The following is a 13876-nucleotide window of genomic DNA, read 5'->3' as shown; positions in this document are numbered from 1 at the left end:
TGAAGTGTCATTGACTGGAGAGTTTTCCAGATACAGGTGGCGCTGCAGAATTTCCTGTAGCGATCACAAGACTGCTCAGTATTTGAAAGTGCAACTTGGTCACCTTGCGCAACTCCAGAAGTAGAATATAAAATCTTTCTAGACATATCTGAAGGCAAAAAAAGCTTGAATAACATGATTTCAGAGGAATGTGATTTCATAAAAGTTGGAAGGATTGAAAAAGAAACAACTGCAGATACTGACAATGGATGACAGACCACTTTAAAGCGCCCCCCCCCCCTAGTGCCACAGCGGTATGTCTGTATACCCGTGCTTAATTACAAACATACATACATACATACACTTTTAATGGCTGGAGACGGCTTGAATGGGTAATGAAGAAAAACTTTAATATAAGTTTAACATAACAGCACATGTACAACGTTTCGACAAGGTTTTGTCATCATCAGGTACAGGTACAGGTACCTTTAGTATTGAGTTATGATGCTCTGCCGTTCATCATCAGGTACAGGTACAGGTACCTTTAGTATTGAGTTATGATGCTCTGCCGTTCATCATCAGGTACAGGTACAGGTACCTTTAGTATTGAGTTATGATGCTCTGCCGTTCATCATCAGGTACAGGTACAGGTACCTTTAGTATTGAGTTATGATGCTCTGCCGTTCAGCCATAAAGAATGGAAAGATTTTAGATCCGTAAAAACAATGTCACGACTTTTTTCTTTCACTTTTAGAGCAACTAATGCCGACTAAAAGCTGCTAAAGCACTATATTTACCGTTTTCAACAAAGAAAAGTTGAAATAAAATAAATACCAGAGAAAATTAAATAGCTTGTGTTCGATCTCTCACCAATAAAATATTGGCAGCCACATTTCTCGGCTTTTCAAATACATTATTATAAAAAAATTGTAACAGAATATTGGTCAATAAGATAACATTAATAGAATATATCTGTTGATGTTTTGAGTGTGTAACTTGTCTTGTCGCTTCTGTATTGGGTTAAAATTCGCTAATCTTTTTCATATTTATATAAACGCACTGCTAATATTTAAGATAAATAGCTACATAAATTACATTAATCATCAAACCACTGCATTTATTTTCTGGTTCGTTGAAAATCTTTGTAGTTTCGCAGAGATTCAAAGTGTTTAGATCAAACTGTTTTAATTTATTTTGCCAGTAGGAGTATAATATTTGTATATATATATTTTCCCATTCACTTCATTCTCAACTGATATATATATGTAACATAAAATAGTAGCATTAAAATTATTATAAGATTGATGGGCGAAAATCAAACTATATTTTTAACATGTATTTTTCAACTTTTTTAAATAAAGACCTGAAATGTATTGAATTGAAACTTAGCGGAAAAAAACGAGTTTTCTTGGTTGAATTTTGTTTTATTCTTTTGCTCCAGGAAGCGGAACCATATGTCAAACATTATACACAGGAAGTTGCTCCTAGTAAACACCGTAATGGCTACGAACTTGAAACTAACCCGTATAAAATTGTTACTGTAAGTTAAATCTACTGTTTTGAACAGTAGAATATCTACTTATATATAACAGTTACAATTCATTGTTAAAGGTTAAAGTTGATATCTAATGGATATGTTGTTTACAGTTTATAGCTCTTTTTTTCGTACTAAAACATAATACGGGCAGTTGTTCTTCAGAATAAGAAGTTCCAGTTTTGAATGACTTTCTGCACTTATACACACAAACAAAATCAAGCTTATTCTAGATTGCAAACACAAGATGTATATTCTAATAAAAAAGACAAAACTCTTGCTATCAAATTTGCATATATACGTATATATATATATATATGAATGCTAATATAGTATTAGAAGCGGGTTCAGAGGAGGAATTGAGGGGAATAGGGTGTAGTTGGAACAAAGCGCTGAGCGGATATGAATGAAGATTAAACAAGTGATGGTAGTGTCGTCACTGAGCTGAATATAGAGATTGAAGCTCAAGCAAGTGAAGAGTTGCAAGTACCTAGGAGGCTGGGTAGAGGAGAGCGGCAAGGTGAGTAGAGTGATATTGGCCAGATTACAAAGTGCAAGGGGGTGGGGCAAATGATTGTAGGGACGGTATTTGATAAACGATTGCCAATGGCATGGTCAAGCTGGCCCTGCTATTTGACACAGTGACTTGAGTAATGAGGGAGTGTCGTCATAAAAGGTTAGAAGTGGCAGAAATGCCAAAGCAGAAACTAGACAGGAGGTTAAGGTTTGTAACATCAGATAGAAGTTACAGGAATTAAGATTGAGATGATTTGGGCATCTGCAAAGAATTGGTAGGACTGGAAAGCATAAAGGCAAGTGAAAGGCATGTGGCAGCGAGGGAGGCCGAGGAAAAGATGGAAGGGATGTATTAAAGAGGACAGTGATCAAGTAGACTTCGGTGTGATGAACGATAGATTTAAATGGAGAAAGATCACGAGACGCCTCGACCCAATATGAAGGGATTAAAGAGAAAAGTAAAAGAAGATAGAATGATAGGAGAATGGTAGAATGATAGGACCATGTGCAAGTAGTTATTCTGTGAGATAGGACCATGTGCAAGTAGTTATTCTGTGAAGGATATTAAAATCATATAATATATCTGTTCCATAACCTTTCATTTTAAACTCATTGTTCATGCTTGAAAGTGGTTTGAATTTCGCGCAAAGCTATACGAGGGCTATCTGCGCTAGCCGCCCCTAATTTAGCAGTGAAAGATTAGAGGGAAGGCAGCTACTCATTACCACCCACCGCCAACTCTTGGGCTACTCTTTTACCAACGAATATTGGGATTTACTGTCATATTATAACACCCCCACGGCTGAAAGGGCAAATATATTTGGTGGGACGGGATTCGAACTCACGACCCTCAGATTACGAATCAAGTGCCCTAATCACCTGATCATGCCGGGCCTGCTTGAAAGTGAATCAGTATTGAATACACATAGAAGTTTGTTTGTTTGTTTCTTAAAGTTCGCGAAAAAGCTACTAGAGGGTTATCTGCACTTAGGCAACTCTAACTTTGAAGTAATTGACTAAGAAAAGAGCAGGTAGTTTATACCCCCCTCTCCAACTCATGGGCTACTCTTTACCAAGGAATAGCGGGATTAACAGTCATATTATAGCGTTACCATGGCTGAAACGGGAACACAGCTTGCGAATCAATTGTCCTAACTACCAAGACGTAGAAGTATAGCCAAATAAAATAAGTCAGGCTCTCTTTCTCTTCCTATTCCTTCTGCTCTTTCGCTGTTCTTTTCTTTTCTGCATCCTTTCTATGAAAAATAAGTCATTTACGTAAAAGTGCTTAAAGCCTAACATCTAAGCACAAGATGAGAAAAACTTTGATGATAGCGATGTAGACAGCTAGATAAATCAGAGGAATGGACCAACAATGGAGATATTGATAACAAGAACAATCGATTACTGTACTGTATCCGAGGGAAACGGAACGACTGCAGCAAAGACGCGGCAAAGCCATACTATTTTGGTTCGTCATCCAAGAGATCTGGAGATTCTAAAAATGCTGTATTAAAGTATAGAATAAATGAATGTAAGGCTAAAAACAATTAATATTTAACATGAGATGAAAAACATATACCAAGAAGACTCTTTGACAATGTGAGATACTCACTGACTCAAATAATTATTGATCACAACTAAGTAAATAAAGGATAGTTAGAACTTTCTCCAACTGAACGGAAGGATGAAGAGAATTAGGTAGCCTATAGAAGAAAACAAAAATATTTAAATCATTAATAATATTATAGTTGTGATATTCGCTATTGAGACAACATATGTGATTAGGAACGAAAGTCTGAATATTTATTGTATAGAGGGTAAATGTATTAGCCTATAGCGTGATTATATGAGTATATCTTACTGAAAATACATCCAACTCGTGTGAATACTTTTAAATATAGGATTGGAAGCTATAGGGTTTGTCTATCATATGTTAATTCAAGCTTTGTTGGTGATTTTTTGTTTGTTTGAGAACTTTTCCCATAGTTTTGGAGCTAACAAGCACAAATTTGGCAGGCGGACTCGAAGGGTACAGGGAATGTGTTTATCTATATGGCATAGCCCTCTGTCAAGGGATTAATACACGCCTGAAAGGTCACCCAAGCATGATGGGGACCTGGTGCATGTTTACAGGGTCACTGTACCAGAATATGGTATTGACGTTTATTTTCTTGGACCTCCACGGGATCCTGGGAGCCATGTTTGAAATTTTGTTCATTCCCCCATTTACAAGTTAGCGGGATCAAATGCTAACACGCGGTCAGATGTCCTAATGGGGTTTGTTTTCGGGTACGAACTCCTTTGGGGTTGCTATAGAAATAATTGGGGATAATGGAAGAATGATCGATATTCTGGGGCTTCTTTGAATTTCGCAGTGGAGTGAAGTTATTCTATGTTAGTCAAGCATAAGCGCTAGCGGTGACTGTATCGTTACAAATATCATAATCTTTTATAATGATATCCAGTTTCTGTCTGTTCTGAAAATGAGCGCACACTTCGTTTTAACGAATGTAAAGAAAGGGCGAATGTAAATATACTTTAGTAGTCATTTTGTACAACAATGCATTTAAAGCTTATCAAAGGTCTAACATTAGGCCGTAGAATAACATTATAAGTTTATTAATTTATAATTTTATGTACGGTAAAGTTTAGCCTTAACTAAACTAAAGCAAAACACATACACAAGTTACTGTGTTAACTTATCTCTTTTTTTCGCATATAGGCCATACTTAATAAAAGACTACTGTTAGGCCTAAGACAAGTAGACTCACAGATTTTGGTGTCTATGATTATAATTATTTTGTATTATTTGAGAAATCCAGTATTTAAAGAATTATTGTTGCAATAAATATTTTGTGGGTCTCTGCTAGTATAAACTATGGTATACGTCTGTATATATACAGGATGAAACGGTAAATAGTTGCCACAATTTATATAGCTTATCAATGCGGTTATACCCTCGCTAGTTTATCTCATTTTAAAGCTGTAATTCAGTTATATGAGCAGTCAACTAACTGAATTTATCAAATGTTGGTTTCTATCTTGCATCTTAAAAAAATTAACAGTTTATTCTTGGTAGTCGAATATATTATAGTATAGAGTGTCAAAATTGTGAGAATGGATCAAAAGAGTAGCTTGAGTATATGTCTATATTAACATTTGAATGTCATTTACACGGTTATAACGATTTCATATTACTAATGCGTAGCCTTTTGTTTAACAACGAACAAATAAACTATAATTCTATAAATACCGGAATTTGGAAAATTCAAAGAACACCAAATACTCAACGTGGAAGACAGTCTACATTGTTTACGTCACTGGGCTTAATACGTAGGTATTGGCGTTTAATATATTACAATACAGAAGTCAGTATAATTATTTCAACTTTTCTGAATACGTCTATTATCTAAACTTAAAAGCAAGCCTGGTGTTACTTTGTAGATTTAAACGGTGGTTCTTTGGTTACACCGACGTAATGACGATAAAGTGAAGTAACGTATTAAATGTACAAATTGCATAAGAAATTAAAATATTACATTTATAACAATGGATTATATGGATACATCACATTCATAGATTGTATGAAAAAATGAAGAGCATTCTAGTAAAAATGGGCCGGGACGGCCTAACAATTAACATGTTGGACTGTAATTCTGAGTATCCATGGTTCGCATCATGTAGCAGCAAAACCCCCCTTCACACTTTAGGGCCACGTGTGCTTATACGAGTGACATGAGATTCTACTATTCGATTAAACTCGCCCAAGAATTGACGGCGGGTGCTATTGATTAGTTTCATTAGTTCTAGTCTGTCAGCTCAACATTAAAGACGGTTTGCGCAGCCTTGAAAGCTTTTGAGCATTTTCAACGACATATGTTCATTAACAACCACCTTTTGAGCATTTTCAACGACATGTGTTCATTAACAACCACCTTTTGAGCATTTTCAACGACATGTGTTCATTAACAACCACCTTTTCTGGTAAAGAAGTATTTTGTGGAAACATCTCTTTTACTACACACAAATAACTAATGAGAAAATGCAAAATTTTAGTTGAATGCAATTATATTTGATCATCATAGTTTACGTTGATTTATTTTTGTTTCTTATATCACTAGTGCGGATTTTGTAGTTGAGTATTGAGTAGTTGGTAGTAATATGTCGAGTATTGTTGTGAAATATATATTTGATATTATATATACATGCATATTTATATTATATTCTGAGTTTGGAATAAAGGGTAAGTTCTATTCTTTTGTACAATATAAAATTAGAACACTATATAAAATATTTTAACAAAGTAAAAATGAAATGTTTTCAAATTATTTATGTAGTTTTAAATCTTAAACTTGATTTTCTTTTCTTTTCCAGAAAGATTATGAATTTCGTACTCCTTGGCCGGCAACAATTTAAAGCCTTTTGCCTTGAGTCAATCAGCAGATATTTGACAATTATTCAAAGTCAATGTCATGCTTTTTGTTCTTAATGTGGTATCCAGTGTACAAAAATTATATTATTATAAACTGCATCACCACGAACGTTCTGTTAAGTAGGAAAATTAGTGTGAAACATTTATGATAACATAACATGGTATTTATGTGTAGTTCATTACGTTCACCATGCCTGACAATTAATATATGGAGTTATCTTATAACTCAAGTGTCGCTTTCAGTTTAGCAAGCTAATCACAGAAAAATATTTTTATCAAAAGTTTAATAGTTATAAAGATGAGATAAAACACAATCTTTCTTTGGATTAGGAGAAACATCTTGCAGATGTCGAGACAAAGATACCAATATATCCACCAGATATATACAATAAATTTGCTGACATGCACATAGCTATCAGTGTATTTATTCAACATTTCAATCTGTTTTCTATGCTTTAGTAATTAAACATTGTTCCTTGCTACAATAATAACAGTGTCGTCGTATTTGAAGGGTTGTATGCTGTTTCTTCTTCTTTTATAATGGAAGAAGAATTTAGCCAAGAAAATGTAAGTTCTGCATTGATATATTGTGAGTATCAGTTTGTAAATAAAACAAGGAAAGGGAAATACTCAGTGAAATGTCCAATGGAAAACGAACTTTCTTTTACATTTCTGAGTAATCAGAAAATGTTTTTAAGAAAAGGATCAACCGAAACGTGTAGTAGTATTAACAGGAAGACCGCAACGAAACTGATAGAAACTTATGTAAGAAACTAAGAAAATAAAATATTGTATTTCGTTTCTTGAATTCTGTATGAATTTATTCATATGGGTATTTTTTCTTAGCATTTGTGGAACAACATCAAAATAATTTGATAATTGTATAGAACGAAAAGTGCGAATTTGGGTAAGGTATTTCACATTGCTCATGAGTAAAAGGATACTACAAAAGAAAACAAACACATACACACATAAAATTTCCATATTATGACACTATTCATATATTTCATAAATTTCTGGACATATGATGTTTCAGTAAATACTTAATATAATAAAAATGTTTTTAAATGTGATGATTTTTAACATAGGATAAATTATTATTAATTTAGCTTTATGTAATTGTAGTTCATGAAGTTTGTAATGCTGTTGAAAGACAGTGTTGGAAAGATAACACAAGTGAAAACACATAGTCAGTGTAACTTTAAGTACAGTATAAAAATAATTTCCTTAAACAACAGTAGTAATAAATATTTAGTGTCAAAATCTAATTTATTTAAAATATCTAACTTTAGCGTCAGTAACATTGTTTATTTTGTATTCGGAACATTTACGTGTTATTTATTGTCTAAAATTATGGTATGATTTATAATATAGATCTTTGCGTTAGCTAAAAGTAAGTTTATTTAGCGATAAAACAAATATACACAAAAATTGCAATTTAAGAAGAATAAATGAATATTTTCAGTAACAGCACTTGTGAATTATGTTATAAACTTTCAGCATCACTGTGTGTTAAGCAGTGTAAAATATCCTATGCAGGATACCGATACGTAAAACAAATAGTGAAATAGATAGTTAAAATAACACCAGAATCGTTCTCTCGAACCGTCCAAGTAAAATAGTTGGCCAGGAACAACGAAGTAGAGCGTTAGTCTGAAAACAAGTAAAAACAATAAACAATTTATGTATGACAAACTTGATAATTTTTAAAGTACTATAAGTATAATTTGAATGGAATAATATTTTTAATTTTGAAGATCGCCAAAATGTGTGAGAAGCAGAATTTTACCTCAGAAAATATATATTGAGAGCTAATATATTTTTTATTTATGTGTTGAAAAATATATCCACAAACAGCAGCCGGAAAGAAAGGGGGCATATTTAATAATAGTTCACGTAATGCATAATATTATAAATTATGCACGCTAAGTGTTCAAACAGCGATAGATTGTATCCCAAAATTTGGGCTGTGAATCTAGACGAAATAATTTATACTTAACTTAGATTCGTAGGATGCAGGAGGAAATAACCCTTCAGCTCTGGTTAGTTTACAGGGTTATTTATTTATTTATTACTATTAGAAACTACTATTAGTTAACAACTGAAGAGTCCGTGCCGTGCTAATTTTATAAAAGGCTGAATTCTTAGTATAAAGTGTGTTATCTTCAGGGAATTTAAATGATAAACAACGTTTTCAGATAATAGCATTCTGAATTATATACACAGTACCGGAAACTCTGTGCTATATAATATTTTGCTACACATCCTAAAGAAAATTTCAAGAGTGCGAGTAACGCAGCTAAAGATTCGCCTGATGCACTTATGACCTCGAGGATACCTAATTTTATAATAAGGCTTGTTTGTTTGTTGAATTTCGCGCAAAGCTACACGAGGGCTATCTGCGCTAGCCGTCCCTAATTTAACAGTGTAAGACTAGAGGAAAGGCAGCTAGTCATCACCACCTACCGCCAACTCTTGGGCTATTCTTTTACCAACGTCACATTATAACGCCCACACGGTTGAAAGGGCGAGCATGTTTGGTGGGACGGGGATTCGAACCCGCGACCCTCAGATTGCGAGTCCAGCGCCTTATCCACCTGGCCATGCCGGGCCTATAATAAGGCTTGCTTTGATAAGAAACTGATATTAATAAGGATATTTCGTGCATATTGGACATCCGTTTGTATGGACTCAAATTTGAATATGCAAATCACGTGACTCCCACAGTCGATATAAAGTTGCGGTGGGAAAATATGTATCAGAATTACATTTGGACATTGTTTAGCTGTTCATAGAATAGTTATTTCACCGAAGATTCATCGTTTTTTTCCAATTCAAAACATTCATACAATCAGGTCACAAAGTTGTTTTCAGATCGAGAATTTAGAATTCCTGAGACAGAGATATCCCTTGTGCTTAATGCTTAATACAAACTTAGTGACCAATTGAGAATTAATACAATCTTAGTGACTAATTGAGAATTAATACAATCTTAGTGACTAATTGAGAATTAATACAAACATATTGACTAATTTAGAATTAATACAAACATATTGACCAATTGAGAATTAATACAAACTTAGTGACCAATTGAGAATTAATACAAACTTAGTGACCAATTGAGAATTAATACAGTCTTAGTGACTAATTGAGAATTAATACAAACATATTGACCAATTGAGAATTAATACAATCTTAGTAACTAATTGAATATTTTTTCTGACGCAAAATAGTGAAAATAAAAGCGAAACCAATATATTATTTTCATATCATACAAGCTTGGAAGATAATTTCTCACCACACAGTCCTGGAAAGTTCTTTAAACATTTGGTACCAGATGGACATCCATTACAGGGTTTGCCTTTTTCGTACATTGCTCGCCCGATAATGTTACCGCTAGGAAATAATTATACATTACAAATTGACCTTGTACTATGTTATGGAGTTCAAAGCTAGAAAGTAGTACACTATATATTTAATGAAAATAACTATTCGGGAGGAATGGATACAAATTAATTCTAAATTGCTGATATCTGAACAATATTTAGGGATAAAACAGATAAATCATAATTAAAGAAACCCTATAACTTTCGAACGATTGTCTTTTGTTGTTGTTTTTATATATTCAACGCTAAGAACATAATTATTTGTTTTCTTACAAAATATAAAGTAGTCCTTTATATCTACAAACTCATTTGTCATACAAAACTTTTCTAAACAAGCATAAAAACTCTTAGGTAGATAGTTTTGATATTCCGTTCTAATTACAGATTGCTCAGTAACATTCATTTTCTGCCTTGTAAAATCACGTGAAACGCCAGCCAGAGTTAATTTTTTTTTGCTATAAGTTATAATGTTACAGATTGAAATAGGGTTAAGATACATGTTTCTAAATATTTTATTTCATTCCATCTTGCTACCATCTAGCACTCGTTTCAATTAGCCATAGGATCTAGAACTGACTTTGAAACGGGTCACTTTTTATTAACAGTTTTCATTATGAATATTACTTGTTCACTCTCATGCAGAAAAACAGTAACTAAAACATTTCTTTGCCGAATCCGATACTTATTTTAATTTGTATTTTTACACTTTACTTCCACGCAGCGAAATTGACCAATTTTTACTTTCAGACATAGTGTTAAAAGTTCCATCAGAAAGAGCTTATAAAGGCTATTCTGCTTACAAACAAGTGTAATGAATTTCAACTTTCTGATTAGCAGGATCAAAAATCAAACAGAACGATATGTCTTCTGCGTAGCTAAAGTACTAAAAGCTCTTGCATAACATAACATATGACAAATATTTTATTACAGGTTTTATCTTGAAAACTATTAGTTGAACATCATATATCTCCTGCTTTCGAACTTAATTGCCCAAAAGCAAGTATGAAAAACTACTTGGTGAAAATATAAACATTTAATGATTATTGTAAACCAATTTCATATGAATGAAGTAAAATTGTGTGATATTGAGTGGATTTTTACACATTTATTTTTCACGATCCCAAGTGAAAATAAAATTACTCATAAAAATGGTTGAATTGTAAAAACGTTTTAGAGTACAATTATTTTTAATTAACAACATTTAGTTATTGGGTCTATAAGATGGTGACCTTTCACGATTTAGTAGAACCTTTATCTTTTTATATCCTTATTGGATGAGATAAAGCCAAAACCAAAAAGTAAAAACACTTTAAATAATTAGGTTTAGTCTAAGATGGGTCATTAGTTTTTTAAATCAATAGAAAGTATTAGTTTGAAATCAAATCATTTATGATTGAAATAAGTAATCTCTATCAATAGGCTATCATTGAGAAGTTATTTACAAATCAAGATAAACTCACGTGAGTTACTCATTTAATCTAATCAGCCTACTTAAAATTGTAAAGTGAATTTAAATAGAAAAAAAAAACGTTGTTGTTTATTCTCTCCGTATGTTTTCGTGAAGAAATTATTTAAAAATGGTTTTACTTACGTTGGACCATAGTTGCAAACATAGAGCTTAGTATACCACTGGTTGTTTTTGTAATATGTATAGCCACAACCTACTTTATAGGTGTTTGCCCACACCACCTGTCAAACACACCCAATCACTTAGTAAGTATAAAACCTTTATACTTGAAAATTTGGTTACTATTTTCATTAATAATTACATTGTTTTACCTATATTTCTATTTGTTATATTTGTTTGTGCATATTTACATTTGTTAAAGACCGTGTCAGCCTATAAATACAGCAAAATACTGAAATATACACTTCACGTGGGTTCTGGAAATTAAAATGTGTTGTTTATCCACATTTACTGAACCCTTAAACCCTTTGTACAACTATAAACATAAACGATAATTCAAAGGTTAATACAGAAAATATTGGTATTTTATATAACCGCTTTGTTAAGACATTATGATTGGGTATCTTATAGTAAAGTTCTCTTGGGAATAAATTTAAAATTAAAATCAAAACAAGTGATTTACCAATTTAGTCCAATCAGACCCTTTTAAAATTTGAAAATGATTATAAATAGAAGAACGTATATAATAAAAACGAAACGGGTATTAGTTTATTCTCCCTTATCTGATCCCAAACTCTCAAAATTCTTTGTATCACTATTTCTGATGGACTTACTTGAGTGTAATGCCCTGAGTTTGAATCAAATTTGTAGGGATTGATGTGGGAGGAGGAGAAGGTTTTCACTTCATCGTACCATTTATGTATCATTTTCCTCCAATCAGCTGTGGCGTTATCATTCGATGACATCGAAATTGCAAGATTCTGACCCACACTGAAACGTTCTGCAAAGGTAATTGAGAGGCGAAAGAGTTTGTTATTTTGAAACCTAACAAACTGAACAGAAATTAAGAATGTTTCTCATAAAAATGATACTGTACAATTTGTATCTTCTCATGGTGGTACACATCCCACCGGTGCCACATTGTCTGTTGATCCTAAGTCTGTAAATTCTCCTAGATTAGAAGAAATATTTTAAAATATTATCCCTACACCTTGTCTGGAACTAAATGAATCTAGTTCTTTTGTGAAAGAGTTACTGCAAGCGAACACTTTTAATACCTGTATTCAATCGCTAATAAATCAGTATCTAAATCCCATAGCTGGTGTGATGTCTTTCGCTGTAATGTTTTTCACAAAAATGATGTAGTATTTTTTTAAAAATCACCGAAAATGTTATTTTACTCACTAAATACATTTCTTAACGTTTGAGTTTAATTACATTCATATTATAAAGAAAAAAGATCGTCTAAGTTTCTTCCTTATTCGCTTAAAGATGTTCCTTTACTGCTAGACAGGATTAATTAGAGTAAAAGTTAAGAAATTTTCCACATTTTTCAGTGAAACCGTATTTACGTTTTAACTATTACAATAATTACTTACTTACTGGCAATTCCCGAGACGATGAGTGTTATTCAACTTTTTTTCTAGCTTTAAAGGAAGTTTAACTAAGTCGGGTCGATGGTAAATGAAAAACCCAACAAAACAGTGAAGTTTCGAATATTTCGGGCAAAAGTATACAAAAAGAGTTCTACGGTCAGGCGATCCTAATTTTAAACTGATAGACTAGAATAAAGGCAGTTGTCCAGACACCGTCAACTCTTATACAGTTGTTGTCCAACGGAAGAATGTGGTTTGATCGTCACTATTTTAACACACTAACGACACTAAAGCGTATAACCCTATTTTGCGTCAAGGGGACACTAAGTGTGAACCATCACAGGCAGGGCACGCTAATCTCAAGACATTGTCCCATCCAACAGAGAAGTGATGACTAAAGATGTTGTTCTTCAACATAGTGATATCGTTATAAATAGGTTAAAATTTGATATGTTATACAACGGCAACAAGTGTAAGTTCTTTTAGTAGCCGTTCATGGTGAGATACTTAATGTGCATTCTTTATTCTCCTTAAACTCTATACATCATCTTATGGGACATCACCATCTTTATTGCACACGTTTCCGTTTCCTTAAGTTATATATCATTTCCTAGAATACCACACTTAATGTGCATTCTTTATTCTCCTTAAACTCTATACATCATCCTATGGGACATCACCACCTTTATTGCACATGTTTCCTTTTCCTTAAGTTATACATCATTTCCTAGAATACCACACTTAATGTGCATTTTCCCTTTTCCTTAAACTCTATACACCATCTCCAAAGACACCACACTTAATGTGCATTCTCTGTACATTATCTCCACCCTTAATGTGCACATCCTTCTTTTTAAACACTATACACGACCTACTAGGACATCGATAATGGTTATTAATATGTTTGAGAATTAAATAACGTTCAAATTAGAAAACGATATTTAATTATTGTACGTTAGTGTGTTTCTAAAAACGTAGAGAAATACAAATAGAACATTGTACTCATTATAACAGAATTAGTAA

The 13876-nt window shown here is 32.9% G+C and overlaps 2 protein-coding genes across 6 annotated transcripts in view; one reads left to right on the top strand and one right to left on the bottom strand.

Annotated features, from left to right (window-relative positions):
- LOC106460011 overlaps window positions 1-7272 on the top strand; it is a 33204-nt gene extending 25932 nt beyond the window's left edge. For all 5 annotated transcript variants that reach the window (XM_022386607.1, XM_022386609.1, XM_022386606.1 and 2 more), the window contains 2 exons: window positions 1421-1519; window positions 6407-7272. In XM_022386607.1, coding sequence (XP_022242315.1) covers window positions 1421-1519; window positions 6407-6448 — 141 coding nt within the window. In that variant the 3' untranslated portion in view covers window positions 6449-7272. The remainder of the gene's footprint in view (window positions 1-1420; window positions 1520-6406) is intronic.
- Window positions 7273-11437: 4165 nt separating this feature from the next.
- LOC106460010 (CRISP/Allergen/PR-1-like) overlaps window positions 11438-13876 on the bottom strand; it is a 4984-nt gene continuing 2545 nt past the window's right edge. Inside the window, exons 3-4 of the mRNA XM_022386601.1 lie at window positions 12092-12258; window positions 11438-11539 (exon numbers count right to left, since the gene is read on the bottom strand). Coding sequence (XP_022242309.1) covers window positions 11438-11539; window positions 12092-12258 — 269 coding nt within the window. The remainder of the gene's footprint in view (window positions 11540-12091; window positions 12259-13876) is intronic.

The sequence above is a fragment of the Limulus polyphemus genome, unplaced genomic scaffold (genome assembly GCF_000517525.1).
Source record: "Limulus polyphemus unplaced genomic scaffold, Limulus_polyphemus-2.1.2 Scaffold693, whole genome shotgun sequence".
Lineage (NCBI taxonomy): Eukaryota > Metazoa > Arthropoda > Merostomata > Xiphosura > Limulidae > Limulus > Limulus polyphemus.
This window is presented reverse-complemented; position numbering and strand designations above follow the sequence as displayed.